Source organism: Stylophora pistillata, chromosome 14 (genome assembly GCF_964205215.1).
Source record: "Stylophora pistillata chromosome 14, jaStyPist1.2, whole genome shotgun sequence".
In the NCBI taxonomy this organism is placed as follows: domain Eukaryota; kingdom Metazoa; phylum Cnidaria; class Anthozoa; order Scleractinia; family Pocilloporidae; genus Stylophora; species Stylophora pistillata.
The window spans coordinates 20,946,247-20,965,909 of NC_142532.1; the positions used below are offsets into that span (position 1 = coordinate 20,946,247).

General features: G+C 36.2%; 2 protein-coding genes across 4 annotated transcripts; one reads left to right on the forward strand and one right to left on the reverse strand.

Moving 5' to 3' along the window:
- Nucleotides 1-15: 15 nt before the first annotated feature.
- Nucleotides 16-13,998, forward strand: LOC111330883 (dnaJ homolog subfamily C member 27). The gene is made up of 8 exons (XM_022935858.2): nt 16-135; nt 3,865-3,930; nt 7,582-7,621; nt 8,238-8,270; nt 9,733-9,809; nt 10,543-10,662; nt 11,006-11,076; nt 12,468-13,998. Exons 1-8 carry the CDS (start codon nt 61-63, stop codon nt 12,604-12,606), a joined length of 621 nt encoding a protein of 206 aa, XP_022791593.2. The 5' UTR covers nt 16-60; the 3' UTR covers nt 12,607-13,998.
- LOC111330884 (protein FAM133B) lies at nt 11,772-18,846 on the reverse strand. 3 transcript variants are annotated; one of them, XM_022935861.2, is made up of 8 exons: nt 18,690-18,846; nt 17,548-17,642; nt 16,157-16,235; nt 15,945-16,025; nt 15,513-15,542; nt 14,437-14,502; nt 13,650-13,789; nt 11,772-12,577 (listed from the first exon to the last, which is right to left on the reverse strand). In XM_022935861.2, exons 1-7 carry the CDS (start codon nt 18,711-18,713, stop codon nt 13,661-13,663), a joined length of 504 nt encoding a protein of 167 aa, XP_022791596.1. In that variant the 5' UTR covers nt 18,714-18,846; the 3' UTR covers nt 11,772-12,577; nt 13,650-13,660. The 3 variants fall into 3 exon arrangements, with proteins under 3 accessions (XP_022791596.1, XP_022791594.2, XP_022791595.1); XM_022935859.2 differs by having other exon boundaries at nt 11,772-13,789; nt 14,437-14,465; XM_022935860.2 differs by having other exon boundaries at nt 11,772-13,789.
- Nucleotides 18,847-19,663: the final 817 nt, after the last annotated feature.

Sequence of the window (19,663 nt, forward strand, 5' to 3'; positions counted from 1 at the left end):
GAGTAACCAGGTGATTCCGATTGAACGAGTAACCTGAGGCAACCGTGTTGTTAGTGATGTATGTTGATGGAGCGAAAGGCAGGACATTTGACAAAGTCTGTGCAAGAGATCGCTGGATCTTTGTTCTGGATAAAGGTAAAACATAATATTTCCTCAAATTTGTGTTTTATATTTACATTTTTTCAGTCTCAAGAAGTGGTTAATGAAGTAGCTGAACTAATCTCCCTGGAGATTAAGAGCTTTAGTCGAAAAAGTCAAACATCTAGAGCGATTGAGGCTCCTTCCTAAGAAGGTACTGGAGGCCATTTACTTTAGAAGCATTGTCCCTGGTGTTACTTATGGTAAGCTAGTCTGGGAAACTTGTTCCCCCCCCCCCCCCCCCTTTTGCTATATGACATCGAACTGATCCACTTAAGAGCAGCTAAGATCATACACGGTCTTGCAGAAGTTAACCTGGAAACCTTGAAACGCATTCACTGGCAGCCCTTAACTAATTTTTACAAACTGAAGTTAATCTCATTCATGTACTCAGCTTATCACGGTTTAGTACCTAAACCGATACGTGATTTTTTCCACAAAACTGAGCAGCGACCCTATAATCTAAGAAGAAGGGATGGATTTAAGGTACCAAAGTACAGTTACTCCATAGGAAGAACAACCTTATCCTATATAGAGGGCCTACCGTGTGGAATATCCTGCCTGAATCATATAAACTTTCTGTTAGCTACGCAAGTTTAAAAAAAAAACATAAAAAAAGATAAGACACTACTAGATAAATTGAGTTTCACGAAGGAATCATGCCTGATTACAAACTAGGATGATGACTTTTATTATTTTTGAACAATTTATTCAATATATTTAATTCAATTTATCTATTTATCCTTTCAGCTACTGATAATAGATTACAATGGACAGTAATTTTTACATACTCTTAATTTCTTAGATACCTCACACCTGTATTTATCCTAGTTAATGCAATTAGATCTTAATGTTTTAGATAGACAGGTCCACATCAGCCATTGGCTGACTTTTACCAACCGGCATAACAGGGTTGTCATTAGAAAATGTAATAGGTGTCTGATCTGAACTGAGTAGGCGGCTGAAGTAAATATTGTGCTTGCGGAGTAAGCATGGCGTGTTGCTATGCAACAGCCTCTCTAGGGGGTCCAGGGGGCATGCTCCCCGCAAAAATTTTGAAATGCGAAACTCTCTGTGATGTGTTTTCCAGCATTCTGGGGCATATTTAAGTAGCCTTTTTAGCGAAACATTGATGTTAAAATCAGTTCAAAAATATTTACAAACATGGAAAGTTTCTTCCCTTAATTCCACCACTTTCTCTTTCTGATGAAACGTAGGTGTTCTCAGTCACAATTTCTAGAAGCAATAAATGAATGAAGATTCGTTTTCTTTATGAACTTCTGCCAGAACGAAAATGCTTGAGCCTTCTATTCTCATAGTGTTTTCTTTCATTGCATTTTTGTCTTGTTTTGTTTTTGTTTCTGTTTTTTTTTTTTTTTTTGTCCATAGAATTTGGTTTATAAATTTGGTTTATCATGTTACCATTCAATTCCCCTTTTTCGCTGTAAAAACCCCCTGGATTCAAGCTCCACGCCTGAATTTAAAATAAGCGTATGTTTTGTTTATCAAAGTATTTGCTCTTATCTCTAAACATCACAACTGATAAACATCTGGAAATCACCCGCCGAATGCACCGAGCTTTGCAAATCACGATGACATGAAACATTTGGCCTTTTTAATTAATGACAAGTACTCGAAAAGGTCCATAAATTTTAAGAAAGTTGAATGGCAGGTATTTTAATTTAACTGATTTGGTGAACAATTGGTAACGTTGCAAAATCTTTAAAAAAAAACAATCTGGCGGTAACTTTGATGGCAATGTATGGTTGGAACGAAATTTACCATGATCAAAGAAATTTGTCGAAATCGTAAACAAAATGATGAAATTTTCCTTCAAACTTTTTGTCATGTCTCTGGCAGATAACGCTAAACATGTTCTTTCCTGCAAGTCTAAAGAAGCAATTAATGAAAGTCTAGCTGTCTCGAACTTGAAAGAACATCTTTCTGTATTATTTAGCATTATAGCGGTATGTGTTCAGTGTACAGCAAATTAAGGCGAATCTTCCTCTCTTTGTAATTGTTTAGAGTGGAATGGACACAACTGATTCAGCAAGGTGAAATAGATCTTAATAAACTTCCTTTTCCAACCCCCTTTGAGCTCTTTTGAAATTATCTAGTGGATTGGCAATAATTTGCTATTGTATTTAAATGAGATATATCTGTGTTATTAAATGCTTCGGTGAGCTTTGTAATTATGATATTTGACAGCAATCGAAACTCCTTACCTTGGTGGCTCTCATTTTCGCTAGATTTCGTCTTCAATCGACTTGAAAAGTAATCTTGAAGAGATCACTTTCTTCGCTGGCCATCCATTTCCGATTTTCAAAGCATCAACACACATGTGAATTGCGATGGTTTCGTGCTTTGCGACGGTCATGCATTTCATATTACTCATTAGTTAGCTGTACCACTGATAGTTTTTGTACAGTACTTCCTGTACAGGTTTTTAGGTTTTTCTGTCTTACATAACATCAGAAGTATACAAGAGAATGATCACTAAACTAAGCCTCAGATTTACAAAAAGAAAGATTCCTTGGGAAGACAGATCTCAATATTACAAAAATTCTCCTTTACAAAGTAGCCGGCGCAAAATGGTCTGACAGCCGGTGGATTTCCGCCGCCTACCGGCTTCTAATGACAACCCTGGCATAAACAAATAAACTATGTATGTATGTTTAAGTTGCAACCAAGTTAATATCTGCATTTAGTATAATTTCAGAGCTGAGCAAAGAGTTTCCAGCAATCTGATTGGTCGAGTGGTTCTTTATATGACACTATTATAAAACGCTCTACATGGTTTATATAAAATGTTAAAATAAAATGTTAATAATTGTTACTAAAATGTTATGATTTTTGAAATTTCTCTGTTGTTCAGCTCTGAAATTATACTAAAACAATAATTATTTGCCTCAGGCTCGGTGAATATTGTTGAATAATCCCCTCGACTTCATCTCAGGGATTATTCGATGATATTCAACTTGCCTTCGATTTCGGCGAATAATTGTTAAGTCTAAACAAGTTACAGTCGTTTTGCTGATAACCAGTTCGCTAATGTGTCATGGTTAGAGGTGGCCTCGTGGTTAGAGCGCTCGACTCCGGATCAAGTGGTCCGGGTTCGAGCCCCGGCCGGGACATTGTGTTGTGTTCTCAGGCAAGACACTTTACTCTCACAGTGCCTCTCTTCATCCAGGTGTATAAATGGGTACCGGCGATTTAATGCTGGGGGGTAACCCTGCGATGGACTGGCATCCCATCCAGGGGGGAGTAGAAATACTCCTAGTCGCTTCATGCTACAGAAACCAGAGTTAAGCACCGACCTAATGGGCCACTAGGCTCGTAAACAGACTTTACCTACCCTACAGTATTATATGGATTAGATCAACTTCTAATCACCTAAAAAGTTGCAGGGAGTGACATCATTTCAATATAAATTTAAAGTCAATTTAACACAGGTTGATTCAAGACAAACTTTGTTTTCAATAGTCTGTTGTGTAATAAACCAAACTATTTTTGCAAAACAACCTTTGATGTTAACAAACTGACCTGATGTGTTAGGGAAACAACCTTTGATGTTAGCAAACTGGTTGTTAGCAAAATGACTCCAGGGAAAATGAGTACAACACTTTGTTTTGTGAAATAACTGTCTTGAAAACATATAAAACTTTCTGTTTCTTTACCAACTACAGTACTATTCTAATTAGTATTTGGGTTCCACCTGTCTTTTAGGTTGTAGGAGTAGGAAATGAAGGTGTAGGGAAGACCTGCCTTGTCAAGAACTTTTGCGAGAAAAAGGTATATTATGAACAAGTATCCCTGTTTAGAGTAGAACTATGCTTTGAGCCTAACTCAAACTCCCAAGGGAAACAAAAATTAGTTTGAGTCAGTGAAGGCTTGTGTTATTGAGATTGGTATTAAATTTCAATTATCCTTTTAATAATGGAGTCATGTTTTAACCATTCTTGCACAATCAACAATTTTGTCATATAAGAACATTTATTTTGGGAAGTTTATGAAAATGTATTACATTGTCATGAATAGTACCATGTTTGTAGTAATTACTATTATTATGTGGCTGTGTCTCACAAGGACTGGGAACAACCGAATTCACGAATTTGATTGGCTGAAATCAATATAATTGAAAGTGGTCTAGATTTTCCCATCTAGACCAGCATCTAGACCAGTCTAGAAAAAAAAGGTACAAAGAATATGAAGTATTGGCATATAAGACACAGCCATATAATAAACATCTTATTAACCGAGCTAGGTCGGTTAATAAGATGTCTATACCTTTATAATGTTTATACCTTATACCTTTATAATAAGATGCTTATACCTCGCAAGGCTGCAAATAACTAATGGGCAGTCGCCGGTCACGTTGTCCGGTCAAACATGCTTTTGTTCAGACACTACTCGTTTTTGGCCGGTCAAATTTTAACAGTCGGAACTCTTGCGGTAGTGAACCCAGATTGCACAGTAATCCTTTTACAACTAAAAAACAACTGAATCCAAGTCGGTCTGGCAATAAAAATTACAAGTTAATCATTTTACTACTCTTTACTGCAGAAGCAGCCAAACAAACTCTCTTTTCATATATCTCGACTTTTTTTGTTGTCAGCACAACTCAAAGCCCTTTTTTTTAAAGTTACCGTTGTGAATTTTTGTTAGAGTAAAAGAGTGGTAGGATTCTCCAGGTTTTGGGCCTTTTGCTCGCTTCTTGCACTTTGCAACAAATGCTACTTGGAGTATTCTCGATGCAGCGAGATTATTCTTCGTGAGGGTGCTCAGTTTCCGATCATTCAATCAATCAAACAATCAATCACTTTATTTAAGAGTAAATTATGGTATCTAGCCAAAGGTAAAACCCTCTACTAACTGGAAACACTTAAATAAAGCAAATAAAATAACGGAATACACGATCATTTGCGGTCGTGACAAGACTTGATGACATCGTGGAAATTTGCGACTGCTGGGAATTTCTAGACCACTAATTTGTCTACTTTAATATTCTTTTTTTTTTTTTCTTTCGGAAACATTACTGTTGTCCTTTGTGATTATCAAACAGTTAAAAATTAAAATTTCTTTGAACGAGTCGGTAAAGGACCGGACAAGATGTCCGGCAATCCAAGGATTTTTCCTATCAGTACCCAATTTTGACCAGACATTGTCCGTTGACCAGCCGTTATTTGCAGCCCTGACCTCAGTCGCTGGTACAGACCTCACTGCGTTCGGTCTGTACTGGCAACATCGGTCAAGATTCTCCTATACAGACCTCCCGCTCAGTTAATAAGAACTAAGTAAAGGTTGGGAAAAGGTAAAGGCCAGTAAAGTAAAGTAAAGTAGAGCTTTAATTAAATCCATATGGCAGCCATCTAAGGCTGAATTGCATGAATTTACAAATTCCATTAATACAAAGCTTATAATATGAAAAAGTGCTAAAACCTACAAAATTAAGCTTAGAATATTAATTTATAAAAATTGGTAAAAATTCATACTACGAAAACTGCTAATGCCTGCACATAGATGACAGAAATGTGCTAGGAAAACACTCGCTATGCATGACAGGATCGGCAAAGTGGCGTTGTCTTCTAAAGTTATAATGACAATAGTTCTTGGGAGGGAGAAAATAGTGCAACTTATGATCTGGATTAGATACAAAAGAATCAAACAATTTTTCGCATTGATGTATGCGTCTGTCCTCTAAAGGTGCCATGTTGTATATTGACAGACTGTGATCATAAGAAAGGCCTGGCGAAATATAATTGATAAGGCACATTTTTGAATGTGTTCAATATCCTTACTTAAGTAGTCAGGCAGTGCGTGATGGTACAGTGGGGCACAATATTCTAGAACTGGCCTTATACAAGAAAGATAAAAACAAATGACACCACGTGCTGGAACATTTGCGTGCTTAAGTAATGTGAGAAAGTATATTCTTTTGTTGGCCTTTTGGATTACATCCAAGACGTGACAGTTCCATTGGAGCATGTTGGTTATGGTAACTCCTAGCAATTTTACACTATCTACGCATCCAAGTTCTTGAGAGTTCATGTAGTAACTGCGTCAAAATGATGTTTAACCTACTTAAAGTCAATAACGAGTTCCTTGCATGTATCTGCGTTCAGCTGGAGCTTGTTGATTGCAGACCACTGCTCGACAGCATTGACAGAGACCTGCATTCCACTTTGACCACCTCTTGGAACCACTTCAGCGAGCGTGGTGTCATTCATGTAATTCCATAGGTCAGATCCAGAAGGGTGGAGATCATTTATCATCAATATGAAAAGTCAAGGGCCAAGTTTTGTGCCCTAATGGAACAGTGCCCCATTTGGAGAGGCAATCGCTAGATAGCTTGACTTCATTGGAGCCTATCCATAAGGAAGTTGCATACCCAAAGGGCAGCTCCATGAGGAATGTGTAAACCCAGAATTTTGGCAGCTAGGATACCATGATCTACCAGGTCGAAAGCCTTTCTGTAATCCAAGCACACCACGCGCACTGCTGAGCTGGTTCCATCCGTTGCTTGTGCCCATGTGTGGATCATTGAGATGAGGGCAAATACATACATACATATACTTTATTTAATCTCGAATTTGGAGTAGCTAAAAGATAAGTTAGTATCTTCGAGTTACAAGTCAGTATAATTCTAAATACTTAGTCTACTAAAATGTAAAATTGTAACATTGTAAAATTTAACTATGAGAAAGAGTCATACTGTAGAATCTTGCGCTTGAAATCAGAAAAGTCAGATGTTCTAAAAGAGTCCGGAAGAGAGTTCCATAGTTTTGAGGCCATATATGAAAAGGAGTGAAGACAATAAGTAGGGTTGAGGAATTGGGGGTAGCTCCAAATTGGTTGGAATCAATCATCTCCAACACTGCGGGACCATTACATTTGCTAACCACAAAGTCCTCAGCTAATTTGGACAAAGCCGGTGTCAGGGAGATAGGTCGAATATGCTTGGCAATGGTAGTCACCGGCTTAACTTTTATCAGAGGTGTGACATCGGCATTCTTCCAGGACCTTGGGAGTTTCTGCTCAGCAAATGATGAGGAAGGTGTCAATCATCCGCGTTCTGATGCTTTGACATTTATCAATCATTGTTTTTAGTTAAATTTTGAGTTATCAGGGTAAGGGGGAGTTTGAGTCAACCAAGTTTAAGTTACCTGATAGTCAGTGACCATTAAAAGAAAATGTGGTCAGATCTTGTTCAAGTTAGTGGGGAATTCCAGTTAAATGAGTTTGAGTTAGCAGGGTTTTACTGTATATCATCACATATTTATTAAACTTGCTACAATTCAATACAATACCTAGCCACTGTTCTCATTTGTTTAAAAAAAAAAAGAACTTTCACCATGAGAACAACGGACATTGTGTATCATAACTTACAGCAGATTTAAAACTGATATCAGTAAGAATCTTTTCACTTCTGTTTCTTCTCTTTAGTTTTCAAAAAGTTACCACCCAACAGTAGGAGTTGATTATGGTGAGTTAAACTTCTTTTTGAACCAGCCTTTTTGGCTTGTTTATTTATTTGTGATATTAAGACAGGCTGGCCCAGTTCAGTTCTATAAACAATAACTAGGCCAAACCACAGGACACGGAGTTATGTTCTCTACCCTTTGCTAGAAGTGTGGGGGTTCTTAAAATTAATAGTAATAGTAATAGCTTTAATGTTTACACACCTTGCATCCTTGTATTTTTATACTTATAGATTTGAAATTGTGCAATTGTGATTATAATCATGTTAATTTAGTGTGCAGGTCCACATCAGAACTTATGGTCTTGCCTATTTTAGTAACCTGCCTTAACAAATAAACTTGTTGTTGTTGTTATTGTTGTTGTTAAACATCCCCTGCTAACCAATATAGAGAAGATGTGGGAGATAGGGCCTATATGGTTTATTGTCCTTATCCAAGAAGACCAGAATGTCTAACCATTAGCAAATATCATGGTAGTAAAGACAGCTCATTCTCTTCAGGTATTTTAATACCCTGAGTGTTGGTCCTTTCTGGGGCCTGAACCCTCGAGCTGAGCTAACCAAGCTCGGTTGTATAGAAACTGGCACATGATCCTTATAATTATTTACTATTTGGTTTTAGGCTTCAAGTTGCACAAAATCAACAGCACAGACTGTAAGTAAACCTACCCTATTGTATTTTTGTGATATCTCACAGATGTACTTACACAAAAAAGATATGTCTCTTGGTGAAGTAATTTCTGAGCCACAGTACCCCTTGGTGAAAATTGGGATTAAAACTCTTTTCAAACATTGAAATGGAGTGCGTAGTGAAACCACAACAAAAAAATTTCTACAAAAGAAACAGTAAAGGTAAATTTGGAGAATTTGCATTAGTTGGGGATCATTTCCTTTTATTATCTTAAGCTGTGGTGTGATTTGGGGTTGATTTCGATGCTAGTCACTCAGAAGGATTTCAGGGTTAAAAGTGTAAAAGCATCAGATACTTAGCAGCAGAACAATATTACGTATGATGCACGATCCTCGCAGTAGATAGCGCTATTTAAGCAATAGCGAAGTTCAGACCTGAAAAAAATCAGGCCTGTACGGGACTCGAACCACTGACCTCTGCGATACTAGTGCAGCGCTCTAACCAATTGAGCTAACAAGCCAACTGAGAGCAGGCCGTTAAGTTGATTCGTAATGAACCCGTGAAAGTGATAAATGAGATAGAATAAATATATGAAAATCATATATTTTGAACTGCGGTATTTGATACGTATGATGCACGATCCTCGCAGTAGATAGCGCTATTTAAGCAATAGCGAAGTTCAGACCTGAAAAAAATCAGGCCTGTACGGGACTCGAACCACTGACCTCTGCGATACTAGTGCAGCGCTCTAACCAATTGAGCTAACAAGCCAACTGAGAGCAGGCCGTTAAGTTGATTCGTAATGAACCCGTGAAAGTGATAAATGAGATAGAATAAATATATGAAAATCATATATTTTAGCTCAATTGGTTAGAGCGCTGCACTAGTATCGCAGAGGTCAGTGGTTCGAGTCCCGTACAGGCCTGATTTTTTTCAGGTCTGAACTTCGCTATTGCTTAAATAGCGCTATCTACTGCGAGGATCGTGCATCATACGTATCAAATACCGCAGTTCAAAATATATGATTTTCATATATTTATTCTATCTCATTTATCACTTTCACGGGTTCATTACGAATCAACTTAACGGCCTGCTCTCAGTTGGCTTGTTAGCTCAATTGGTTAGAGCGCTGCACTAGTATCGCAGAGGTCAGTGGTTCGAGTCCCGTACAGGCCTGATTTTTTTCAGGTCTGAACTTCGCTATTGCTTAAATAGCGCTATCTACTGCGAGGATCGTGCATCATACGTATCAAATACCGCAGTTCAAAATATATGATTTTCATATATTTATTCTATCTCAGAACAATATTAACTGCCAACAATAAAATTAAGCATCTGCTTCTGCATGTGTTTTCAATGATGCCATTTCTCGCAGCAAAATTTTTTGAATCAAAGAAAAAGTATGAGCATACCACTTTGCAACAATATGTCTGTTAAACATGGACCACTCTCTATAATTTATCAGTGATCCTTTTTTTTTTTTCAGACAGAATTAACTTCTGGGATTTTGGAGGTCATACAAATTATGATGAAATTAGAGTTGAACTCTATGGCCAAACACAGGTTCATCCACTGTTATATATTCTTTTAAACTCTCAAAACAGGGCTTGAAATTAACGGTAACCCGTTAACCAATGGTTAGTAATTTTTCAACGTTTGGTTACTAAAAATGTGTCCAACTAACCCGACATAGTTAGTAAAATTTTCTGACATATTTAAACATTGGTGGACCTCAGGACAAAGAGCACGTAGACCCGCCTCTCAGAGGAATACTTAGAATACTCAAGTTGTTTATTAATCAACTTAAACTCTTTTTAGAGAATGTGCTGTAGATGTACTGTTCTTGACTAATCATGGTGGTAAACAAGAGGGAAATAAAATAGGTGCATAATTGTCAACGTTTTTAAAGTCACCATGCAATTTCAGCTACTTTTTAATTTGTCCTAGTGGTTATCATCAAAATGTTCAATATTTGAGATATCGTAACTTGTGAGCTTGGATACCAAACTTTATAATTTGGTTAGTAAAAAAAGATGGCTATTAACTCAAAGATTAAATTTGAGCCCTGCAAAATTGAAGGTATTCTCCTCTTTAGATGTTACACATTTTCTAGGGAATTAGTCATGAGAATTTGGTGTTAGATCAAGACAACCTTTCCCTCAATAGTTTGAGTATTTTAATTGCCTGTTTGGTGGTTCATGTGTTAATTTTTTGAGAGTTAATGCCATTATTTTCTCTTCAGTCAATGGAAAATCAATATAAATGTTATTGATTATTAAATAAATACTAATTTTAGGCCTGTATTCTGGTGTTTGATGTTACAAACAAGCTGTCTTTTGACTCTCTGGACTATTGGCTACAAGAGTTTACCAGTAATGGAGGCAAACAAGCAATAGTAGCTGTGGTGGCTAACAAGGTAAACCACACACATTTATTATTCATTTATTTATTTGCCTTAATATTGTAATATTACACATATTTACAAAATTGTAAATTTCGTCTCCGTCACTCATGGGAGTTAACCCATTGACCCCTAAGAGTAACTAGTGTCTAATTTCTCTGAACAACATCTCCCCCGAAAAACACATCAAGGTCATAAGAATAATCACCAACTGAAGTAGCTCTTGATTGTTAAACAAATTTTCTTTGCAAGCACCTTAGAAAATGTACAGAGAGTATGCAAACTGATCTAAGGATGCAAAGGGTTAAGTCTTAGCAGTGTTCTCATCAGTAATACAGATGTTTGTACTCTATCACAGACTGATCTTTCCTCTAAAAGAGTTGTAAGTAGCAAAGATGGGCAGAGATGGGCCAAGTCACGTGACTTAAGGTTTGTATATATCTTGACTCATATTTGATTTTGTTTTTTTATTTAATATGCTCTTCATTGATGAATTATATACAGTTCACATTAATTACTGAGACAACATATCATATTTTAAACTTCTAAGCAACATATGGCAATCTGCGGTCTTCCCTTGCACTTAGGTGGCACAGAAAGCCGTAAAAATCTTGAACAAAAGCTCATCTTTCAAACCGGCAGTCTAAATCCCACAGGGATCAATGAACGCTTTTCATTCCACTAATTTATTCATGTTTTTCTCGTTGCCATGCACCCACCAATAACGTAGCTCCATTTTCTGCCTTTAAAAGCACACACAACCCACAATTCCTCTATTCGCTCCGATGAAGGGCTAACGCTCGAAACGTCAGCTTTTGTAATCATTACAGTGGCCAATTTACCATTTCAACTTTGTTGATATATCCAAATTATTTCGTTACTCCCACTGACGCAGCCCCAAACAGTTTCTTTCGAAACTATCAGCCTTTATTCAATCATATTTTAAACTGTCCTATTTCATAAAGGCCATTAAAAAACAGTTGGAAAAGAGGTTCAATAACCAGACTAAACTTAATTTGTTATTCATAAGGAAAAGATGGAAGCTGACAGTAAAAGCATTTGTACACTTTTACTCTGTTAATATGATGAATATAGGCAAAATGCAGTGTTATTTTATTTTTAAGTAAGTATGATCAAAGCAATTGAAGTTTTCAAGTCTCAACCAGAAATCCTACAGTTCTCAAAATCAGTTGTAGGTGTGTTTAAAAACATTTTTTTCAAGTTACAAAACCTTTTTTTCACTTCATGGTAAGTTCATCTTGTGGCCATCAGCAAGACCATATTATCCTTTAAGGGATAATTTTCTAATGAATCTGTGGTGCTGCATTGATGAGTAACATTACAACTGAAGATAATTCTTTGGATATATCAACAAAGTTGAAGTGGTAAATTGGCCACCGTGATGATTCCAAAAGCTGATGTTTCGAGCGTTAGCCCTTTGTCGGAGTGAATGACGAAGGGCTAACGCTCGAAATGTCAGCTTTTGGAATCGTTACAGAGGCCAATTTACCACTTCAACTTTGTTGATATATCCAAATTATTTCGTTACTCCCACCAACGCAGCCCCAAACAGTTTCTTTCGAAACTATCAGCCTTTATTCATTTGAAGATAATTCTGTTTGATCAGTTGAATTGACCACCATAGAGAGGTTTTTAAGCTGAATTTTCAAGTGCCAACCCTTATCTCTATCTCTCTAAGGTGGCCAATTTATTTTGAATTATCAACTCAGCTGATGAAACCAAACTGTATTGTACTATACCTAGTTGATGAACTCAAAGTTTGTAAGTCCTAATTTTTCTGGTTGGAACCCTATTTTCAGGTATTATGAAACATCTGCAGCCACAGGTCAGGGTGTTCAGGACATGTTTAGTGGGGTGTTAACAGCAGTGGCAGAGGGGAAGCTAGTGAAGGCCAAGCCAGTTGTCAGTGCTGAGCAAAGTTCCAGTAAACATAAATAAAAAAAAATCAATAAGAACCAGTTCCGTAAATAACATATTTCAGGGCTCGACACTAACAGTGGCCTACTAGCCACAGACTAGTAGAAATTCAGTTCTGGCTAGTCAAGTGGTTTTCGATTTCCACTCGCCAGTTTGGCTAGTAAACAAAGTGAAATTGTCGCAACATCTAAGATGCCACTAGCCACTTGGCTAGTGAGTTGAAAAGTTAGCGTCAAGCCCTGTATTTATTTAACACTAACAAGTACTACATCTCTTTTTATTATCACTAGAACCTGCTCCAAAGTGACAACAAAACCCTTGAATAAAATCTACTCGCCTCGTTGGCTATAATCATCTCATATCCAACAAGCGAGAGTGGAATAATTGTTTTATTAAAAAATGCCCCTAAGATATTAGACAAATCTTCTCGACTTTATTTTGTGAGAAGAAATCTTATTTAACAATGTACAGAAATTAGATTATGGTATATTGGCTCATATACCATAATGGCTGAGCCAATAAAAAGTCTTGAATTGCATTATCCAATGATCTAGTTTTTAATAATGTGTATTAGCCACCATAAAGAGTTTCAGAGTTGATGTTTGAGTCTTAGCTCTTCATCAGAGCGAATGACAAAGGGCTCACTAGAAACTTGCCCCCTTTATACTTGTAGTTCTTGTTTTCCTTCATGTTCAACAGATAAACTATTATCAAAAAGTAGAGGACTGACATGCTACAGTTTCTTTGATATCTATACAGAGGTATCAGTCTGTGCATGGGCTAAAAGTACTATTACTTACAAACTATGATTTACAATAAGACATGTACAATTAAATTTAAATGGGTACTGTGTCTGTGTCTGTCTGATGGACCCCTCCCCCCCTTCTTTAATGAGAAATCAAAGTGATGAAGATGATGAATCATTCTAGCCTCCCATCAATAATTTCATATGATTTTCTATGGTAAACAACATTTCACAAGTCCATCCACCAATATCCAGCAGAACAAGAGCAACTTGTGGTTTCATAATAAAAGTTATTTTAGAAATAAATTTACTTGACCACCTCTTTCACATCTATGAAGATGAAGATTGTCCATTGCTATCTTGTCTGTGTTTCCTTTTTCTCTTTTTAGTCCTGGGTTCATCTGTATCACTCTCAGTTCGCTTTCTTTTTTTTCTGCTCTTTTTACTCTTTTTTCTTTGCTACACAGTTTTTATGGGTAAAAAGACAAAAAATTTGTTTTAATTAAATGAAAATACTACTTCACTTGGGATTTAGAAACTTGGAATAACTTAAGGTACTTGTAATTAGAATTCTCTAGAAAGACTACAGGTTATTAAAGCAACTGTCAAACCTGTATAAAGAGGCACCATATTTAGTCATCACCCTGTATTAAAAGTTGTTTGCCATTCCTTGTGGATGAGTGCCTAAACAGGTTGAACTGCAATTTGTGCCCGTCATCCTTATCAGAAATGATTAAAATTTAACTTATTCCTATTATATCCATACTTTATACAGCAAATAGATTATGAGAATACTCAAACTTATCAGTTTAGAAGTTGTTATCTTGATTGAACACCAAATTCTCATCACTAATTTGAAACAAAACACATAGCAGCTAGAGGGGAGAATTTAAATCAGCCCTTGGGAGCTTACAAGTTTAAAATTACCACAATTAATCATCTGTGATTATGCCTCTTAAATCTTTCTTTACCATAATTTTTCATTTTGATTTGATGAACTTGGAGAAATGTTAAGTTCTAAAAGTTGAACTAGCAGAGCGGTCTTTCTCTGACAAACTCTCTCTCTTTCCCAAAATGTACTGGCTACCATCACTTTACATACAGACCTTGTATTCCTTCTCTGATTCACTGTTATCTGAAGTTGACATTGATGAAGAAGATGAAGAAGGATACTTAAACCAAAGCAAGAAAAGAAGGTCAGGTCAAAAATTAGGTCTTCCTGTTTCCCTCAAACAATACTTGGGTCAATTTTTGGTGAGTACCTGGTAGGTACCACTGGACTCTAAGAACCCCTACTTCATTATTACAAGGCTGTACTCTAAGAACTGAAGGGAGCTCAGCACTCTGAAACATTGAAATACAGAGTGCCCAGCATATGTGTTTATATGAAAAAACTAAAATTCCCAAGTTGCTCAAGAGCAAAAGTAAGGTGCCAGGGGCCACTGGGTGCTGCTTGACCACAGTCCTGTATTACCTCTTATGTGGCCTATTATAGATCCTATCTTGTCACTTTTGGGAATATGGTAACAACTCTTTAACATGCAAATCTTCTCATTTTTAAATCACTACTAGCCAGAATTTCCCCAAGTGCTCCAAAATCTAAAAAATGTGCTACTCTTAGTAAATAGTAACTCTTACTATTAAAAATGGAACTCCATCATACTCAGTCCAGTCATGAATATGCATCCCCACTGGCCTATCACTAGGGATAACCCCGTTCCACCTCTCCCAAAATCATTAGGTCACCTCCTTTGACTGGCAAACCTCCAATTTAGTTTGGATATATCAACAAAGTTGAAATGGTAAATTGGCCACCGTAACGATTACAAAAGCTGACGTTTCGAGCGTTAGCCCTTCGTCATTCACTCCGACAAAGGAATAACGCTCGAAACATCAGCTTCTGTAATCATTACGGTGGCCAATTTACCATTTCAACTTTGTTGATATATCCAAATTATTTCGTTACTCCCACCGACGCAGCCCCAAACGGTTTCTTTCAAAACTATCAGCCTTTCTCCAATTTAGTTGACAAGAGGAAGGAAAAAAGTACTGGTACTTTGAGTAGTTTATGGGCCGGGCAATTAACCAGTTGAAAGTAACTGCTCTAACTCAATCCTCTTACAGCACAAATTGAGAGTTGACTAAACATTCTAACTACAGACTATCAGAAACAATAGCTCACCCTCTTTTTGCTTTTACTTGACTTTTTTTTCTGAAATTATAGTGACAGAACATACAGATTAAAAATATATGCTTGTGAACACACTACAGTGAACTTACACTTATAAGCCTGGGCTTATACTAGTTTGTAAGGGGTTTTAGGTAGGCTTTTATTATGAGCCTCTGTCCCAGGGATAGAATACAGGTAGTTGGGCTTATATAATAAAGGGGAGGGGAGGGGGCTCTAAGCAGAAGTTAATGGTTGGTTTAGACATAATTTTATAATAAAAGCTATACCATCCTACTGTACAGTTTATTTACATAGGGTTAACCTCTTAAAGTTCCTTTTTAGGGTATTATTTGTTATTCTTTGATACCTTAAATAAAGTATGTATGTATGTATGTAGTGGGTAAAACATTTAAATCTTCAGAATGCTTAACATTGTGTACACACCTCTTTTCTTCTAGTCTTAGAAGAACCTTCTGAACTACCTAGCAGCTTTTCTCTGTTTTTCTTCAGTTCATTTCGAAATTTCTGAGAATCAGTAATAAACAAGAATTTTAATAAACTCGAAAAATTTATTACCGGTGTATTGAAAATGAGCTAAGGCATAGTTAAGCTAACAATTTTCTTTGATAAGAATTTTATGTTTTAAGATGTCACACCTGGTTTAAATGTTCCTCGTAGGCTGCTAGAGTCTCTGAACCTGTCTTCTTTTTGTTTATCATTTCTTTAACCTCTTCCCTACAGTTTATCAAAGTTACACATTAACAATAAAAAATGTTCTTCAGGACAAAACTGTCATAATTAGAAATTAAATGAGTTTGCATTCATAATGAGTGGTTCTGTAATACAGGAAAATTACAAAAGGCCAAAGGCCATGTAAACTCCACGTTTTAATGTTTCCTTCGCTTCAGTTTCACAGCGTCGTATGGATTACAGCCTCTACCTACATCGCTTTGAAATTCTCTGAAAATTTACGAAAAAACCTTCGCGAACTTTGCAAACTAACTTAGATACTCACACAAGACAGCAGAGTTCAAAAGTACTTATTCAAAAAAAAAAAACAAAAAAAGATCACGTGTACATGAACTTGTTGCATCGCTGGAATTCACATGCTGTTAAGCATTCTTAAAATATTTTTGGTAGGCATGCATACAAAATAAGACAACAGGCCACATCAAGCAAAAGCAGCGATGAGTTTATTGTAATACATGTGGACCTCAATTATCCTGATTTTTTCGTTCTGTGCATTTTTTTCAATTATCCTTTCTTGCTTGTCTGTCCTACTTTTTTATGAACATTAATCAACACATTCAAGATTCACAACAACCATGTTCCACCTAACAAAGCACATGTAATGAAACTCCTAAGGAAGCTGAATTTGTTCAACTTCTTTGGTTAAAAAAAGGACATCTAAATTTCAGCTTGCCCTTCCAAAGCTGAATTCTTTGTATTACATGTCTTGAGCAAAAAAGTTTCTAGTCAGAATTGAAATCCTCTTGCCTTAGATGGCTACACAGAATTATTTTGTCCCTACAAAGCTTTCCCCGTATGATGTAGAAATTTACTAATCTTGCCATGCATGTTTCCAATGAGATACTTTTCGTTGTTTCTCCTTTAAATTTTTCCTTTAATTTGTTACCTTAATGAAGCAATTTAATTTTTAAATAAAGGAAATAACAAAACCAATTGCATGAAAGCTAATAGAACATACGCAAGTAAAATTATGCCACTCTAACAGCCTCCTTTTGGAAGAAGTAAGAGAGGTTGAAGATGAGAAGAGTAAGTGGAGGTCCACATGGTAGACTGTAGATGTACAGTAATGGAGATATGGCAGCAAAAGGAAGTTGTATAAAGAGTTTAAAAAGAACTTTCAAGATTCAAAAATAATGCTTTTGGTGGATAATTATATCTAAGAATTTAGTGTTCAACTCTAGTAATGTTCTGCCAATCAATACCTAAATTTGGCTTACTCTCATCTAGTTATTGCTGAAACAGTAAGCTCAGAGATGTTTTTTATTAAAGTTGTCTAAATCCACAACATTTCACTAACAGTGTTGGTCGATTTCTGTTCAGGTAATCTCTCGCTGTTGGTCCAGAAGACGCTGGCCCTCTTGCTCGCGCCATAGCAATAGGATTCATACATGCCTGGTAAGGTAATAAATATCATTAATTAAATACTTTTTAAAATAAAATTGGTTTGAATTATTGAAAACATGTTTTTGAAATTATTGATAAATATTCTTGAAAATATAGAGGGTAAGAGTAAAGATAGTAAGCCTGTTTTGGTTCAACTTATGGTTAGGTCTGAGAGATGTGAGGTCTAGAGTTCAAGAAATTGAGATTCTACTTCAATTAATTCAAACTTTTGACTTGGTTTGCCCTTGAATAACGTTAAAATATTCACCTAAAGAGATTTTCTAGTTAAGTCTGATTAAGCAGTATAACTCATTTTTCTGGGCTTTATAATGTGATAAAGCCATGCAGGATTTTGGGAGAGATCAAGGATTTAAGCTTTTGTTCTCCCAAAATTCCAAGTGGCTTTATCAACTTTTTAAGGAGACATGCTATTCACCAGACCAGGTACTCTGCTTTTACTTCTATCTTTTAACATGACAAATTATTAATCTGTAATATAAAGCAATCAAATTTACATTTCAATCCCATAATTTCTTGCTACCTGAATTGTAATTAAATATGATAGTAATAGAAGTTCAGAAACACAATGATCCTCTAGTACCAACTGTGTTCATGGTGGTATCAGTCTACCGTCTACATTTTCCTACTTTAACAGTTCCACTGACATCATAGCTTAAACTTAATATTCGATTTACTCGATAGAATGAGCTTCATTTTTTGTATTTACCTCGAAGAAGTCTGTTTAATTTGTTGTTTAAAAGTTCACAAATTACATATAATTTACTGTATAGTTTCGAGAAAATGCATGGCGCAAATTTCAATTAAATTTGACAACAAAACGATTTAAAAGATAGGCAACAGTCCTGATCCAAAACGGAAGTGACAGAACCCAGTCAAACGGACATGGCTGCCTCAGTAGTCAACGAATATCTACATCTTTACGAATATCAAAAAAATTGTATCTCGCCAGCTGGCGGACAGACACAAACATGCTCCACAGAACAGGAAGTTAACTTCCATGTCTTCCACCTCTCAAAGTAACAAACTCAACCTTACCACTCTTTTGTCTCTTTTTCCCATTTCGTTTTAACAACAAGGAAGCAAGACCATTAGAACGCTGCAGACGAGATTTTCGGGTTAGATTCGTTGTAGACTACATAAAAAAAGTGCAGCCAAGAAATAGACACCGCTGGAAGTATAACAGGAAACTCTTGCTTCCAGTCTCTCTCCATCTTTGCTTGTACACCATAGTCATCCATTATAAAAGATAATTAATATTTAACACTCTATTGATCATCAAGTGTTTTTCAAAACTTCCCTTTTCACTTCTGACACCAACCTACCGTCAAAACTTCGTATTTGTTTTTATCAAACATACTGACGGAAGCAGAAAAAATAGATAAAAGGTGAAGTACATCCAAACCTATTATGAATATATATCTACGTTTTTCCTCCAAACATTCAGAGAGATAAATTCAGAGAGATAAGTACAAGAACAGACGTATGCTTTTTCATCTCTGAACTGTGTATTGATATTCAATTTTTCTTAACAGCTTCGTTCTGCGACGGGACATTCCGATCGAATGAGTCCCATGTCCATGTCCGGCTGACAAATCTTTTGTAAAAAAAAAAACCTTCTGTTTAATCAAGAAAGAAAGAAAGAAAGAAAGAAAGAAAGAAAGAAAGAAAGAAAGAACTCAGTTTCTAAGAAAGGAAAGGAAAGGAAACTCTTTATTCGCACTTTTCCAAGAGGTTACTACAGATTATAAAAGTCAGAATATATAAAAAACAGTAACTTACATCAATAATCAAAAGTAAAATGTGCACAGTGACCAAAGTAGCATAGCTTTCGAGCCAAAAATTATTACACTGACCCTACTGCTATTAAATTCGACCCCCGTGGATTTGACTTAATGCAGAACAGTGGCTATGGCTATGTTTACAAGTGTTTGAATATAAAAATATCGAAATATCCATAGGTTATAACGACAAATCTGTGATTTGTGAAATCTGTAGAAAAGGTTAATGAG

Excerpts from the sequence above, each read along its gene's own strand:
- LOC111330883 (XM_022935858.2), top strand. The coding sequence starts at position 61 with ATGTTGATGGAGCGAAAGGCAGGACATTTGACAAAGTCTGTGCAAGAG. Across the intron at positions 3,931-7,581 it reads AGAACTTTTGCGAGAAAAAG|TTTTCAAAAAGTTACCACCC; the intron begins GTATATTATGAA and ends TCTTCTCTTTAG. Across the intron at positions 10,663-11,005 it reads TAGCTGTGGTGGCTAACAAG|ACTGATCTTTCCTCTAAAAG; the intron begins GTAAACCACACA and ends ACTCTATCACAG.
- LOC111330884 (XM_022935859.2), bottom strand. The coding sequence starts at position 18,713 with ATGGGAAAAAGAGACAAAAGAGTG. Across the intron at positions 16,236-17,547 it reads AACAGAAATCGACCAACACT|GGAAGAGGTTAAAGAAATGA; the intron begins GTTAGTGAAATG and ends GATAAACTGTAG. Across the intron at positions 14,466-15,512 it reads CAAGTAAAAGCAAAAAGAGG|ATAACAGTGAATCAGAGAAG; the intron begins GTGAGCTATTGT and ends TGTCAACTTCAG.